Here is a 12,872-nt window from a genome sequence, read left to right as displayed (position 1 = left end):
TTTCAAAAATTAAAGTTTTAATCAAACAATTTGGATTTACAAAGTATACAAACAATCTGCTGATAATATGTTCAAATAAGAAAAAAATGACTAGATTCTTGCTGCTAGAATGTTTAACACTATAGGATAAGAGGCTCTCTGTTTTTCCAAATGAAGTAACAAACAGTTCTAGCTTGTGTAGTGCCTCTTTCCATAGAAACTTAAGATGCTTCACCAGACTTATTTTATTTGCTCATCATTCCATCTCCATAAGAGTAGGAGTTGAAAAGTAAAACATTAGATTTTACCAAAGGCAAAACTCAAAAGAGAACAGATCTGGCAAATCCAGGTACCAAATTCAATCACTAGCCCAATAATGGCATACTTTTTGTAATAGATGAAGTGAGTGAAACAGATTGAGGAGGTAGGACAGAATGTGACAGGCCTATTGTCTTTAATTACAGGCAGTGGACCAGCCGCATACACAACAGGAAGTATTAAGAGCCATCATACCACAGAATATGGAATATCATGTCATACTAATAAATGTTATAGTTTATACTGGGCCCACCTTGGACTACCAAGGATTTAGAACTATGTTGCACAGCATGATGAAAAGAGAAGGAAGGAAGACATGTTCAAACACATTAAAGAATCAGATTCTTTGATCTTTCAAGATCCCTCAGGATCTTTACTAGCTAATGTGCAAAAGAAAAAATAATTATATAGTATTCCTAAATCTTGTTTTACAACAGTACCCTCTACCCTCCTACCTAGTACTCCTTCTTGTAGAACTGAAGTATTTACTAACATTTTCCACTCCACTATCCTAGAGAACAGGAAGTTCTATGAAAGACTCATCAGGAGGTAAGTTGATCTACAGCAACAGAAAACTCACATGGAACTAAGAAACAAGGATGAATTCATTACCTGCTGTTGGTCATCTCTGTAACACTCCTGTTGTACCTTTTCCAAAAGATTTAGAGCTAACTGCTGCCTAGAAGGACCTTCTTCCTCCATCGCCATACAGTCTTCCAAGGGAGTAGAAGATAATATCTGCAGAAGGGGCATCACGAGTAGCAAGGATGATTTTGGGATTTTCTGACCCTCAGCACAAAAGAGGAGCTTCAAAGCTAATCACCAAAGCAACAAGAATTCACATTTGTTAATTAATATCATAGTGAAACAACAAACTATTATAACAGTGATGTGCCAGAATTTTTTCATGCCCCGTTACAACTGGGTCAGATAAACACTAGGATGATGAATCTCATCATAAAAGAAAATAAGTGTAGCATGAAAAGTATTATCTAAAATAAGCTTGTAATGTATACAGCTGAAAAACTGGTGATACTTTTAGAAAAAATAAATATCCTAAAGTATAAATCAACTGCTTTATGATCAATGTGAATTAAAAATAAGCAATTCAAGCTGGGAGCTGGGAGCTGATTCCTGTAATCCTAGCCATTCAGGAGACTGAGAGCTGAGGCAGAGAAGTCCATGAAACTTTTATCTCCAATGAATCAAAAAGCCAAAGTGGAGCTGTGGCTTAAGTGGTAAAGTGGTAGCCTTGAGCAAAAAAGTTCAGAAAGTGTCTAGGTACCATATATATACCATATACCCATATATACAATTCAACACTTGTCTCTTATAGCCTCTCAGATCCTACATTTACTTGCAGACAACAGTCAAGAAATCAAAATAACCAGAGGATAACAAAGGTAACATATAGGCTTACTTTACAAATAAGCTGAAAATTGTATTAGCAGATGCCTAAGAGAGTGGCAAGGTGAAGCAGGACTATCTTTCAGATATACTTGCTAAAAAGTAGATCACAAAAATTCCAAAGTCCATAACCACCACAACCATGAAACCTCTCTTTAATAAGTGATTCTTTTTTTAAAACTTGAAAGTTCAACTTACATATCAGAAACACAGATACAGATGTGCAATAACTTAGTCCATGTATAGTTATCACACCAGAAACTATTAATGAATTCACTATGGTGACAGATTTTCTGAAGGTTATTAGATGAACCCTGATATACTGAAGGATGTTATTCACAGGCTTTAAAGCCATATTCTCAAAATAATCAACTGATTTCCCTACTATATACCAAACAAAAAAACCTACGATCTTCAAATAATAATAATGAGTTACTGTGTTTTATTTTAAACTATTCAGAAACTAAAACTTTTATTACGATCTGAAGTACAAACACATATTACTCTAATACTACTATTTTGTCTAAATATTAATCTTAACCTGTATGAAATTATACCACTTTTATTAAAACAGGAAATGTAAAGAGTACAACTATTTGACTATTTCATAATTTTCCCAGGCACTTCCATAAGTTGCTACTTATAATCAAATCTAGAAAGTAGTACTGGTTCAAAATGGTAAAATCCTAGCTTTGAGCAAAAGAGCTCAGTGATGGTGCCCATGCCTAGAGTTCAAGCACCACCACTAACAACCAAAAGAAAAAAAAAATGTATAACCAAATCTAGTACTAATTACAAAGCATATTGTATCAATGATACACATGTTTAATCTGAAATACTTATTCTTTTTGTTATCCTATTTCTTTGGATACCTACTCCCAAATACTAAGCAGCTCTTTCTTGGCTTTTTATTCTTTTCATTTTTTAAATTTCTATTTGTTTCTTGGTTTTCATTTTTTTTAGATTAGGTTCCGTAGTTCATACTGGTTCCAAATTTGTGATCTGGCTCAGCACTGTACTGCTTTTTAACATGGCTCAAGAGTATTTGGTATGGTTTACTGATCTAAGTAGATAGAGTAACCTGAAAATACATACTGGTTCACAGGAAAAAGTCTTCCCTCCAACAAATATAAATATTTGAGTGTTTGATCCCCATTCATTTATTGTACAGGAGCCACAATACAGGTGTGTGGCTTCAGAATTAGAATTGTTGTTTCTCAGCCAAAAATGGTAAGCACACTACCATAATCCTAGCAAGTGGGAGACTGAGATAAAGAGATCACAGTTTGAGGGCAGCCTAAGCTCCATAAAAAAGACACTCTCAGAAGGGAGGGAGGTCATTTCAATAAGCATCATTTATAAGATCTTATACACATAGCTACCAAGCCTTGTGAACCTCTCCTAAGAACATCCTCCTTTTTTCTTACCGTGTGAATGTTTAGATTACTGTTTAATAAATCAAAATGAATTCCAAGAAATGGAAGTAAGAGGTTTTTTATATCATAATGTTTATGGTTCTTTTTTTTTTCTTTTCTTCTTTCCTTTTTTATTTGGTTTATTCCCTTCTCTCCTTTTCTCACTGTTTCTTTTTATTTCTGTCTTGTATATCAGCTTTGGGGAGGGGAAAGGGAAGCACAGAAACTGAAGGACAAAGGATAAACCAATTCAGCAGTTAAACCCACTAGATACATTGGAAATGAACTATACTTCACGGAGAGGGAAGTCAGAAGGGGGAAAATGGGGAGAGAATATGAAAGGGGGTGACATGGTTCAAAAGGAAATGTATTCATTACCTGACATGTAACTGTAACCCTCTGTACATCACCTTTACAATAAATTTGGGGGTGGGGGGGAGGAGAAGAGAAGGAAGGAAGGAGATGATGTTTCTCTAAAGCTCTGGAATTTTTGTGTCTGTCAAGAAACAAAATTCATTTATATGAAAAGGCAAATTATCTATATGAAGATAAAAGTCTGATTTGTATTTTGCCTGGGGCTAGACATAAGAAAAAGATTAATACAATACTAGAAGATTAACACAAACAGGCACAAGCAATGTTAGGGGAGTGATGGAAATAGTCCAAGACTAAATTGTGGCTCTTGTTGCATAAATCTATAAATTAAAAATAACTCACTATAGAGATTAAAATAATGAATTTATGGTACATAAATTATACCTTCATTAAATTTTTAAAGACAATAAAACTCAGGCTATCAGAACAAGCAGTTATGCCTCTGGGAATATCCCATGTCCACTTCTATGTGAAAACAAACAACAACAACAACAAAAAGGCAAAAACAACTTAGAAGGACTGGGAAAAAGTAGTACAAATGGGCATAAGGCACATAAGCAAAAGCAGGATGGAAGTAAAAGTCTAAGGGCCATGGATCTCCTTCATGTATTAAAGTGATCTCTAATCATTGTATAAGTCCAAGAGTAATGGATTTCAAAATCATGATAAATTTAAAATGCCCAGAGAAATGAACTATACAATAGATATTTATCTTAAATACTTTTTTAAAAATGAAAATGTAGGTAAACCAACATATTGTGGCACTATACAATTTAGAACTTTACCACAAGGTGAGTAAACACCAATGAAAAGGCTGCATTTTAAGGTTGTGATTTGTTTGTCTATCTTCCAGATCCAGTAATTTGTGTCTTTATGATACTTTTTTGTACAGTACTGAGGTGCCTTATACATGTTGATTAACATTCTACCAATGAGCTATATCTTAGAACTGCACTACATAAATCAGAGCATTTTTGCCTCCTCTTTACCTTTTTCCTAACTTTTCTTTAAAACAACACTGGAAATAAACATTATCTTCTATTAGTTCTAGCCAAGCTAATACAATAAGAAAATTTAGTTTACATTAAATCTTGTTCAATGTAGCATCAATTATAAATAAGAGTTTTAAAACAAATACAATCTGCTAAACACTTTCAAGTTTACTATAACCTATTAGTCATTGAAGATATTAGGTGAATAATGGGATATGTAATCTTACCCAAGGTAACACCTAAGAACAAAATTAGGAAACAGAAACTCAAAATATACAACATAGCATAATACACAGTTCAACTAACACCTGGTAACACTTTAGTTATTTTTACATTTTACTGTATTAAGTATAATTTTATTTACCTAGATTTAAGATTGGCTTCTGCTGACTAGATGGAGTCTGTAGAAGAAGTATAGCTATTCCGATTATGACCAATTCCACAGGAAAATCCTAAAATAATAATAATAATAAAATAAGGGGGGGGGAAGTTATCAAAGAAGTTCTAGAATTCTGGCTTCATGTACTTAACATGAACAATTACAAGCTTATTATACAAAATTACTTATACAAGTCTGTGATACTAAAGAAAGAATGCTACTAAAGAAAGAATTAGTGGATATTACATAATCAGAAATGAAGTCATGATATATCACCAAAATACAAGAGGTTTAAGCCAAAATAATTCAGAGGGAAAATTCTTTAACACAACAAACTGACAAGTCTTCAAAACAGTCCATCTTGGTATACCATTGAAATTACCCAAAATACTGATTTTAAGAATACTTTGTTTAAGCATGATCAATCTATAAAACATCTGTAACAACCAGCTGCCTGCTGCCTGCTAACTGTATATTATAGACTCCAATATTCCAACTTTCAAAAAAAATACATAATGAACTTCATTAAAATTTTTAGTAAATCATATTATTGTAATGGTAGAAACATTTGTTATGAGGAAAATAAAGACTAGTTTTAAATTGCAGTGATTTATTTAAGCATATTTAAATGTAGCCAAGCAAAACTCATAGAAACATAAAGTCACTAGCTCACCAACTATATAAATGAGAACAATATACACATTAAGTTCTAATAAAATGCAAGTGACAGATTTGAGTTCCAAATAAAGACAATGAATAAAAAGAAGAAGAAAGATCCAACTAAAACTATATCATTCTGAAATTTTATAAAAGTACCTGCAGAACTAGAGTACCTATGAAGTATGAGAATAGGCAAAAACAAGATTGTGAAGGAGCCACAAATTAGTTAAACACTTTCAGTTAAATACCTGGAAACAAGTTAAAATACCCTGCATCTCAGATTTGTCATTTAGAAAGTGAAATACAAAATGTAATGTGTTAGTTTCTGGACTGTGAAAAAAAATACTAAATTCTAAATTTTTGTAAGTGGAGTGTATTCTAATGTGTGTCTTTTGAAACTGTGTATGTTCACTGCTTCAAAACAGTTGAGCACCATAAAACAATTCTCATCTACTTGAGGATAATAAATACATTTTAAAGCAATGCACTTACAAGATACATCATCACACCATTCTTTGCCATATCTTCCTCCATTTCTGCATGTTCATACAAAACAGAAAGGCGGGGAAGTTATTTAAATTCTAAATGTACAAGCTTCCAAGAGACTCGGAGACAAATAAAAGCATTACTGTATACAGATGGTATGGCTGGAATGCCTTTTCATCAGCTGTCACAGTGAGGGACACAAAGTAGCATTTTAGGATTCCAAACTGGAATTGAAACATTCTAAGCAGGGAGAACTTAACAGTACCAGTCACATTGGTCAATACAGAACAGAGAGTGGAAAGAAAATAACTAGAGACTCAAGACAAAAATAAGAAATAAATGATGGAAGATTGGATTAGATAAAGCAAGTTGCTTACAATTCTGACTTGTTTCAAGAGTTTTCTTTGATTGATTTTTTTAATGGCCACTAAAGGAGAGAAGCAATTAATGAGACCTTTGAATTAGAGTCTGTGCTGGCATTTTCTGGACCATTTCCACTACTGCAACTACTGCTGTTACAACTGAATGCACAAGTGCAACCTGATAGTTTTCCCTCAAGCCCCACCACACACCTATTTGCTTCCTGAGCCAGAATAGCAGGTTCTTCAAGTTCAAGGGCCACATGGAAAGGCTTGACAAATTAGCAATAGAATCTTCGGGATTTTAGGGTTCTAAGCATAGAATCCCAAGGATTCTATTGCTCCCTCTGAGGGTTCAGAAATCTTCTTCCAATACTTCTCAGAAAATTAAAGGCTGGGCACCGGGTGGCTCACACCTGTAAAAAATAGCTACTTAGGAGGCTGAAATCTGAGGATCACAGTTCAAAGCCAGCCCGGGCAGAAAAGTCTGTGAGACTCTTATCTCCATAAACCACTAGAAAACTAGAAGTGGTGCTGTGGCTCAAGAGGTAGACTCTTGCCTTGAGCTGAAGAGTGCAGGGACAGCGCCTAAGCCCAGAGTTCAAGCCCCACGACCGACACAAAAAAAAATTGAATTTAAAAAAATAAAACATTGCTTGTAACAGTGACAATGCCTACTCTCCTATCTTCCAGGATTGGCTCATCTTATTCTTATCCCTCCCTACTTTCAGGATTCACATTTGCAAATAAACTCAAGTCACATAAGCCTTTGTTTTTGTGGATACTCAGGCTCTGCTTTTGCCTTTAGATAAACTCAGATAACATACAACCAATCTAGAGTAAAACATTAAATACCCTTATACCAGCCATAGATGTCAGAGGATTCTTCATGACAGAAAACATTTGGGGCCATATATTTTTGTCAACTCAAATGAAAGAGATCACTGGACATCACCGACGTACCACATGCTAAGAATATATGTTGAGTCTAGAGATGTTACTATAAACAAAATACTTGCTCTTCTCAAGAATTTTGCAGTCTTAGTCATAGAGTAGTACTTAAAAAGAAAGTGCAACTAAGGTGTAAGAAATTTTACACTAAAAAGAAAGTGAAAATAAAATGAAGACAGTCGACATCCTACATAGAAGATACAAAAAGGAAGGTAGTCCTGCTCATGCAATCCCCCAGGGCCACAGCTTTTTTACCCAGGCTGATTTGGGTAGCCAGTGCTGACTAAGCCCAGCTGTGCCCAACAGACAATTCTTCCTAAGAAACTTTAAACTGAGACAAAGAAAGGGGTGTGGAAGTTACTCATTTGGTGGCAGTTTCTCAGAAACCACAGGTTCCTAAGCTTTTCTAATGCTAGAATGTTCAGCCTGTTTTTCAAATTGAAAGCTACTTAATTGGCTTAATTTTACAGATCATTGTATTTATTTTGCTCAAAATAAAAAATACTTTAAGGTATATTCATTCAAATGCATTAAGAGCCAGGCGCTGAGGGTTCATGCCTATAATCCTAGTTACTAAGGAAGCTGAGATTTGAAGATCAGGGTTGGAAGAGAGCCCAGGCAGGAAACTCTCCCACTGACCACCAAAAAGCCAGAAGTGGAGCTGTGATAAGTGCTATCCTTGAGCAAAATTGCTTAGGGACAATACCCAGACCCAGAGTTCAAGCCCCAGGACTAGCACCAAAAAGAAACAAACAAATACTTTAAGATACATAAAGTTGGTTATATAATTTTGCAAATCATAATACATTTATTTTGCTCCAAATAAAAAATAAAATAAAAAGATACATTCACGTAAATAGATGAACTAATAGCTCGACTATAACAAAGTCCATACAACTAATACAATGTAGGATATGAATCTATTCAGTGTACAATGATACCTCTCTGATAGAAGAGTAAAAGAAACATCCAAAGACACAGTGAGAAAACAAACATGTACTAATCCTGAAAACAGCCCTCACAAAGCACCAACTCAGCAAGCAACTTGATCTTAGTCTTCTTAAGCCCTAAACTCTGAGAATTTTTTTTCTTGGGGGGGGGGGGTCTGGTCGTGGGGCCTGCACTCTGGGCCTGGGCGCTGTCCCTCAACTCTTCAGCTCAAGGCTAGCGCTCTACCACTTGAGCCACAGCGCCACTTCCGGCTTTTTTTCTTTTTGCTTATGTGGTGCTGGGGAATCGACCCAGGGTCTCATGCATGCAAGGCAAGCGCTCTACCACTGAGCCACCTTCCAAGCCCAGAAATTTTTTTTTTTAGCCACCCAAACTAGTGTTTTGTTATGGCAGTCCTAAATAAAATAACCTCCAAATTTCCTGCCCTAGTATTGCCCTTTCCAAAACCATCCTCCAGTTTCCCACTAGAATGATCTTGTACACAAAAAAATGAGTGCATGAGCTGGGAAAAATATTTTTTAAAAAAATATTTTAAAAAATCTTGGGCTGGGAAGGTATCTCAGTGGTAGAGTGCTTGCCTTGCATGCATGAGGCCCTGGGTTCAATTCCTCAGCACCATATAAGCAGAAGAAAAAACAAAAAAGCTGGAAGTGGCACTGTGGCTCAAGTGGTAGAACACTAGCCTTGAGCTGAAGAGTTGAGGGATAGCACCCAGGCCCAGAGTTCAGGCACATGACCAACCAAAAAAAAAAAAAATCCTTCAAAGCCAAGTCATTACTAGAAAATAAAATGTAACCTATTTGTAGAGCAATTAAGCAGGCCCAATCTTATCTTCTATACCTTAACCCTTTAACTCTTGTTTTCTAAACAGGCCATACCTAAGTGTTTTCGCATGTTTTTGTGTTTAAATACATGTTATTCTACAAGCTGGAAATCCTACCCAACCTCTTGTTGACTGTCTCTTGTGCCAGTCGAACTCTATTCAGGCTTTAAACCTCAACTTATGTCTTTATTCCTTTTACCTTTGTTCTCATTATCTTTTTAAACTAACTTTTATAAAAACGTTTATTTTATGGTACTAGCATTACTTATTTGCATATATATATATATATATATACATCTCTTGGGGTAGCAGAATGCATTATTCATCTATGCATTTCACAAGGCCTGGAATACAGCAATTATTCAATAGTTGCATATGAAAAAAATACCACAGTAATGCTACCAAAAAAATATTTAAGGATTCTTTTTCATAATAAATAACATTAGTAGTAGTACTTAGTAGTGGATCTAATAGTACTATATCAAACCACCTCTCATATGCAATAATAAGTACAACCACACAGCTACTGAAAGATTTTGTGATAAATGATACATTAAAATGTCTTTCTAACCTTACCTCCTTCAGAACTCCAATGCTGTGCTCTAAAAGCTGAATTAAAGATGAGCATTCTCCAGTTATCTTTAAGCTGACTTCACAGACACATAACAGCTGAAGAGTCAGCTGGATAAGCTGAATTTTCCAGAAAACAGGATGATGCAAAAGGCTTAAATACACTTCCTCGATAAACAGCATCACTTCTGTGGTCTGTGTCAGATCTTTCATCTGGTGAAGAAAGTTTTTATATTACATTAAAATGATACAAAATGACTGGATAATTTTAAGCTATAAACGTTTTCAACAAATAATTTTCTCTAAACCTATAAAGACTTCAAGGCGATAAAGCAAAGTACTTAACTCATGAAGTGTCAAGCTATACATCTTTTATCTAATCAAAATGTAACTCCTGCCTATTTTTTGTTACTCTTGCCTAGAACAAATTTTTCCTTTATTTTTTTTGCTTTTCTGAGTACAAATATCTTGAGAAAAGTTACACAAAAGTGGCTGTTGAAGGGAATGAATCAAAAGCTAGTTTTGAATTCTCTACATGAACTCTCTTTTTTACAGTGAAAATGTGGTCAAAAAACATAAAGCCGGGGGCTGGGGGGGTTGGAGGAATGGCTCAATTGGTAGAGCACTAGCGAATGAAGAAAGTCAACAGGTACAGAGTACGATCTGGGTCTAGAACCTAAGAAGCAAACAATACATACATACATACATACATACATACATACATACATACATACATACATACATACATACATACATACATACATACAAAAAGGGCTGGCTTTCAAACTAAAAACAAAAACAAAACACATAAATACGTTGTAATAAGAGTCAATATTCTATTCTAAGGCACTGCTAAACCTTCATCCATAAGCTATAGGTAGGGAGAATTTCTGTATGTGGACAATGTAATAAAAGGCCATATTCAAATGGTTGAGAGTCTTCTTAACAAGTTAATGAATTAGATAGAAAGGAATTGGATGCTCTCAAAAATCCCAGTTCAATTCAAACCCAGCTGTTCTGATCAAAATTCTGGAGTTGGTACTGAGGGTATGGTCCTGCTCACAGACACACTGGCATTTCCCAGAGAATATAAACAATGAACCATCTGCTTCAATCAGGATTCTTGTGTCTGTTAAATTCATCAAGAGGAAAGCCTATCGTTCCACCAGTAGTTACCACCAAAATAACCCCAAATTGCTATAATTTATACAGAGAGAAAAATTAGTTCCTAGCAAATGAGAAAAAAAAAGATATTAAAAGATCAAGAAGAAATGGCAAAAAATATTAAGTTATAAATAAACTTAAATAGTCCAATGCCTAAATTATTTTATTCTTTTGCAAACATAAAGTAGAAACATGCAAAGGTCACTGAGAAAAGAGCTGGGTTGAATACAAAAGCTTGATATTTATTTGATGACATATTTCCATGACTGCATTTTTTGTGCATCATGAAACTCTCTATAAGAAAAAAAATCAAAAGATAACTTCATCAAAATAGCATAAGAGCTCTCTAATCATTAACATCAAAATTCTTAAGAATAATTTAGAGATAACATTCTACTTTTATGTAGAAATAGAATATGTGAAATGGATATTATGTGAGATGACATGAATCATATTTAAAATAAGAAAGATAATTCACAAATATAAAATAGAACAGCAATTAGTCAAGGAGAAAAGTGGATAGGAATTTCACTTAATCTCTCATCAGAAACCTTTAAGGTGACAAATTACTTCAAAAAATATTTTTGTTTTAAATTAAAGGTGGTTCTACCCCAGTGTTTAGTATGGGTCAGACCATATCTATACCTACAGTACTACATCCAGTTCAGTTCCGAGAAAACCCCATGGTAGCACATTCTCAGCCCCAATAAACTAGAGAATTCCTGGTAAAGGGCAGTGAAAAATCTGGAAACCATTTCATACAAAGTAAAGAAAGTGATTAAGAAAAGACAGAGAGAGGCGGGGAAGAAAGAATGGAAGCAAAAGAGAAAAAGACAAGATAAGATGCAAATAAATAGGCTTTTTAATGCTTATTTTGTTTTGTTACATGAAGAATAAAGATAAGTAATTCTTTAAATGAAGACTAGCAGAAGTATTGCCTAAAGAAAAAGAAAATTAGTTTTTTTCCAAAATAGTATCGTTGTCACTAAAACTTCAATTACTCATGGGATGGTCATTTCTTAGTATAAGAAATAACTGTAGCTGGGTGTGGCAGTCCACATATGAAATCCCAAACTACTCAGAAGACAGAGCCTAAAGGATCAAGAGTTCTAAGCCACACAGAGTTAATGAAACCTTACCTCAAAAACAATTTCATTCTTTTTTTTTTTTTAATGGACTAAAGGCCTAGCTTAAGTGGAAGAGCCCTTGCCCAGCAAGCATAAGGTCTCAGGTTCTATCTCCTATCTCCAGTACCAGAAAAAGAAGAAAGGTACAGGAAGGCACCAGAATCAACTCCAAATGGATCAAAGACCTCGGAGTCAAAAAAGACACTCTGAAAACATTATAGGAAAGAATAGGAGAAACCCTAGGTCCCCATGACACAGGTCAAAATTTTCTTAATAGAGACCCAGAAACACAACAAATCAAAGAAAGGTTGGACAAATGGATTGCATAAAATTGCAGAGCTCTGCATGGCAAAGGACATAGCTAGCAAGATCAATAGAAAACCCACAGATTGGGAGAAGATCTTCACTAGCTATACAATGGACAAGGGTCTCATATCCAAAATATACCTGGAACTCAAAAAATTAAATCCCCCAACAACAAATCCTCAAAGAAACAACTGCCCAATAAATAAGTGGGATAAAGACTTAAAGAGAAACTTCTCTGAAGAGGAAAGAAGGATGGCCAATAGACACATGAAGAAAAGCTCAACCTCCCTAGCCATAAAAGAAATGCAAATCAAAATAATATTGAGATACCACCTCACCCCAGTTAGAATGGCTATAATCAAGAACTCTAATATGCTGGAGGAGATGTGGACAGAAAGGAACCCTACTGCAATGTTAGTAGGAGTGTAAACTTGTTCAACCACTTTGGAAAGTAGTATGGAGGTTCCTCAAAAGAGTCCACATAGAGCTTCCCTATGACCCAGCAATCCCACTTTTGGGCAGTTACCCGAATGATCACAAACAAGACCGTACTAAAGCTACCAGCACAACTATATTTATTGCAGCATTATTTACCATAGCTAAGATAAGG

General features: G+C 35.0%; 1 protein-coding gene across 1 annotated transcript in view; it reads right to left on the bottom strand.

Annotated features, from left to right (window-relative positions):
- The window catches only part of Focad (focadhesin), a 279,696-nt gene that overhangs the window by 182,998 nt on the left and 83,826 nt on the right, over window positions 1-12,872 (bottom strand). The window contains exons 8-10 of the mRNA XM_070007985.1: window positions 9,672-9,878; window positions 4,851-4,938; window positions 910-1,112 (exon numbers count right to left, since the gene is read on the bottom strand). Coding sequence (XP_069864086.1) covers window positions 910-1,112; window positions 4,851-4,938; window positions 9,672-9,878 — 498 coding nt within the window. The remainder of the gene's footprint in view (window positions 1-909; window positions 1,113-4,850; window positions 4,939-9,671; window positions 9,879-12,872) is intronic.

This window comes from Dipodomys merriami, unplaced genomic scaffold, assembly GCF_024711535.1.
Source record: "Dipodomys merriami isolate MVZ:Mamm:240054 unplaced genomic scaffold, mDipMer1.0.p SCAF_11, whole genome shotgun sequence".
NCBI classification, from domain to species: Eukaryota; Metazoa; Chordata; class Mammalia; order Rodentia; family Heteromyidae; genus Dipodomys; species Dipodomys merriami.
Note: the sequence above shows the minus strand (reverse complement) of the source record. Positions and strands in the feature narration are given on the sequence as shown.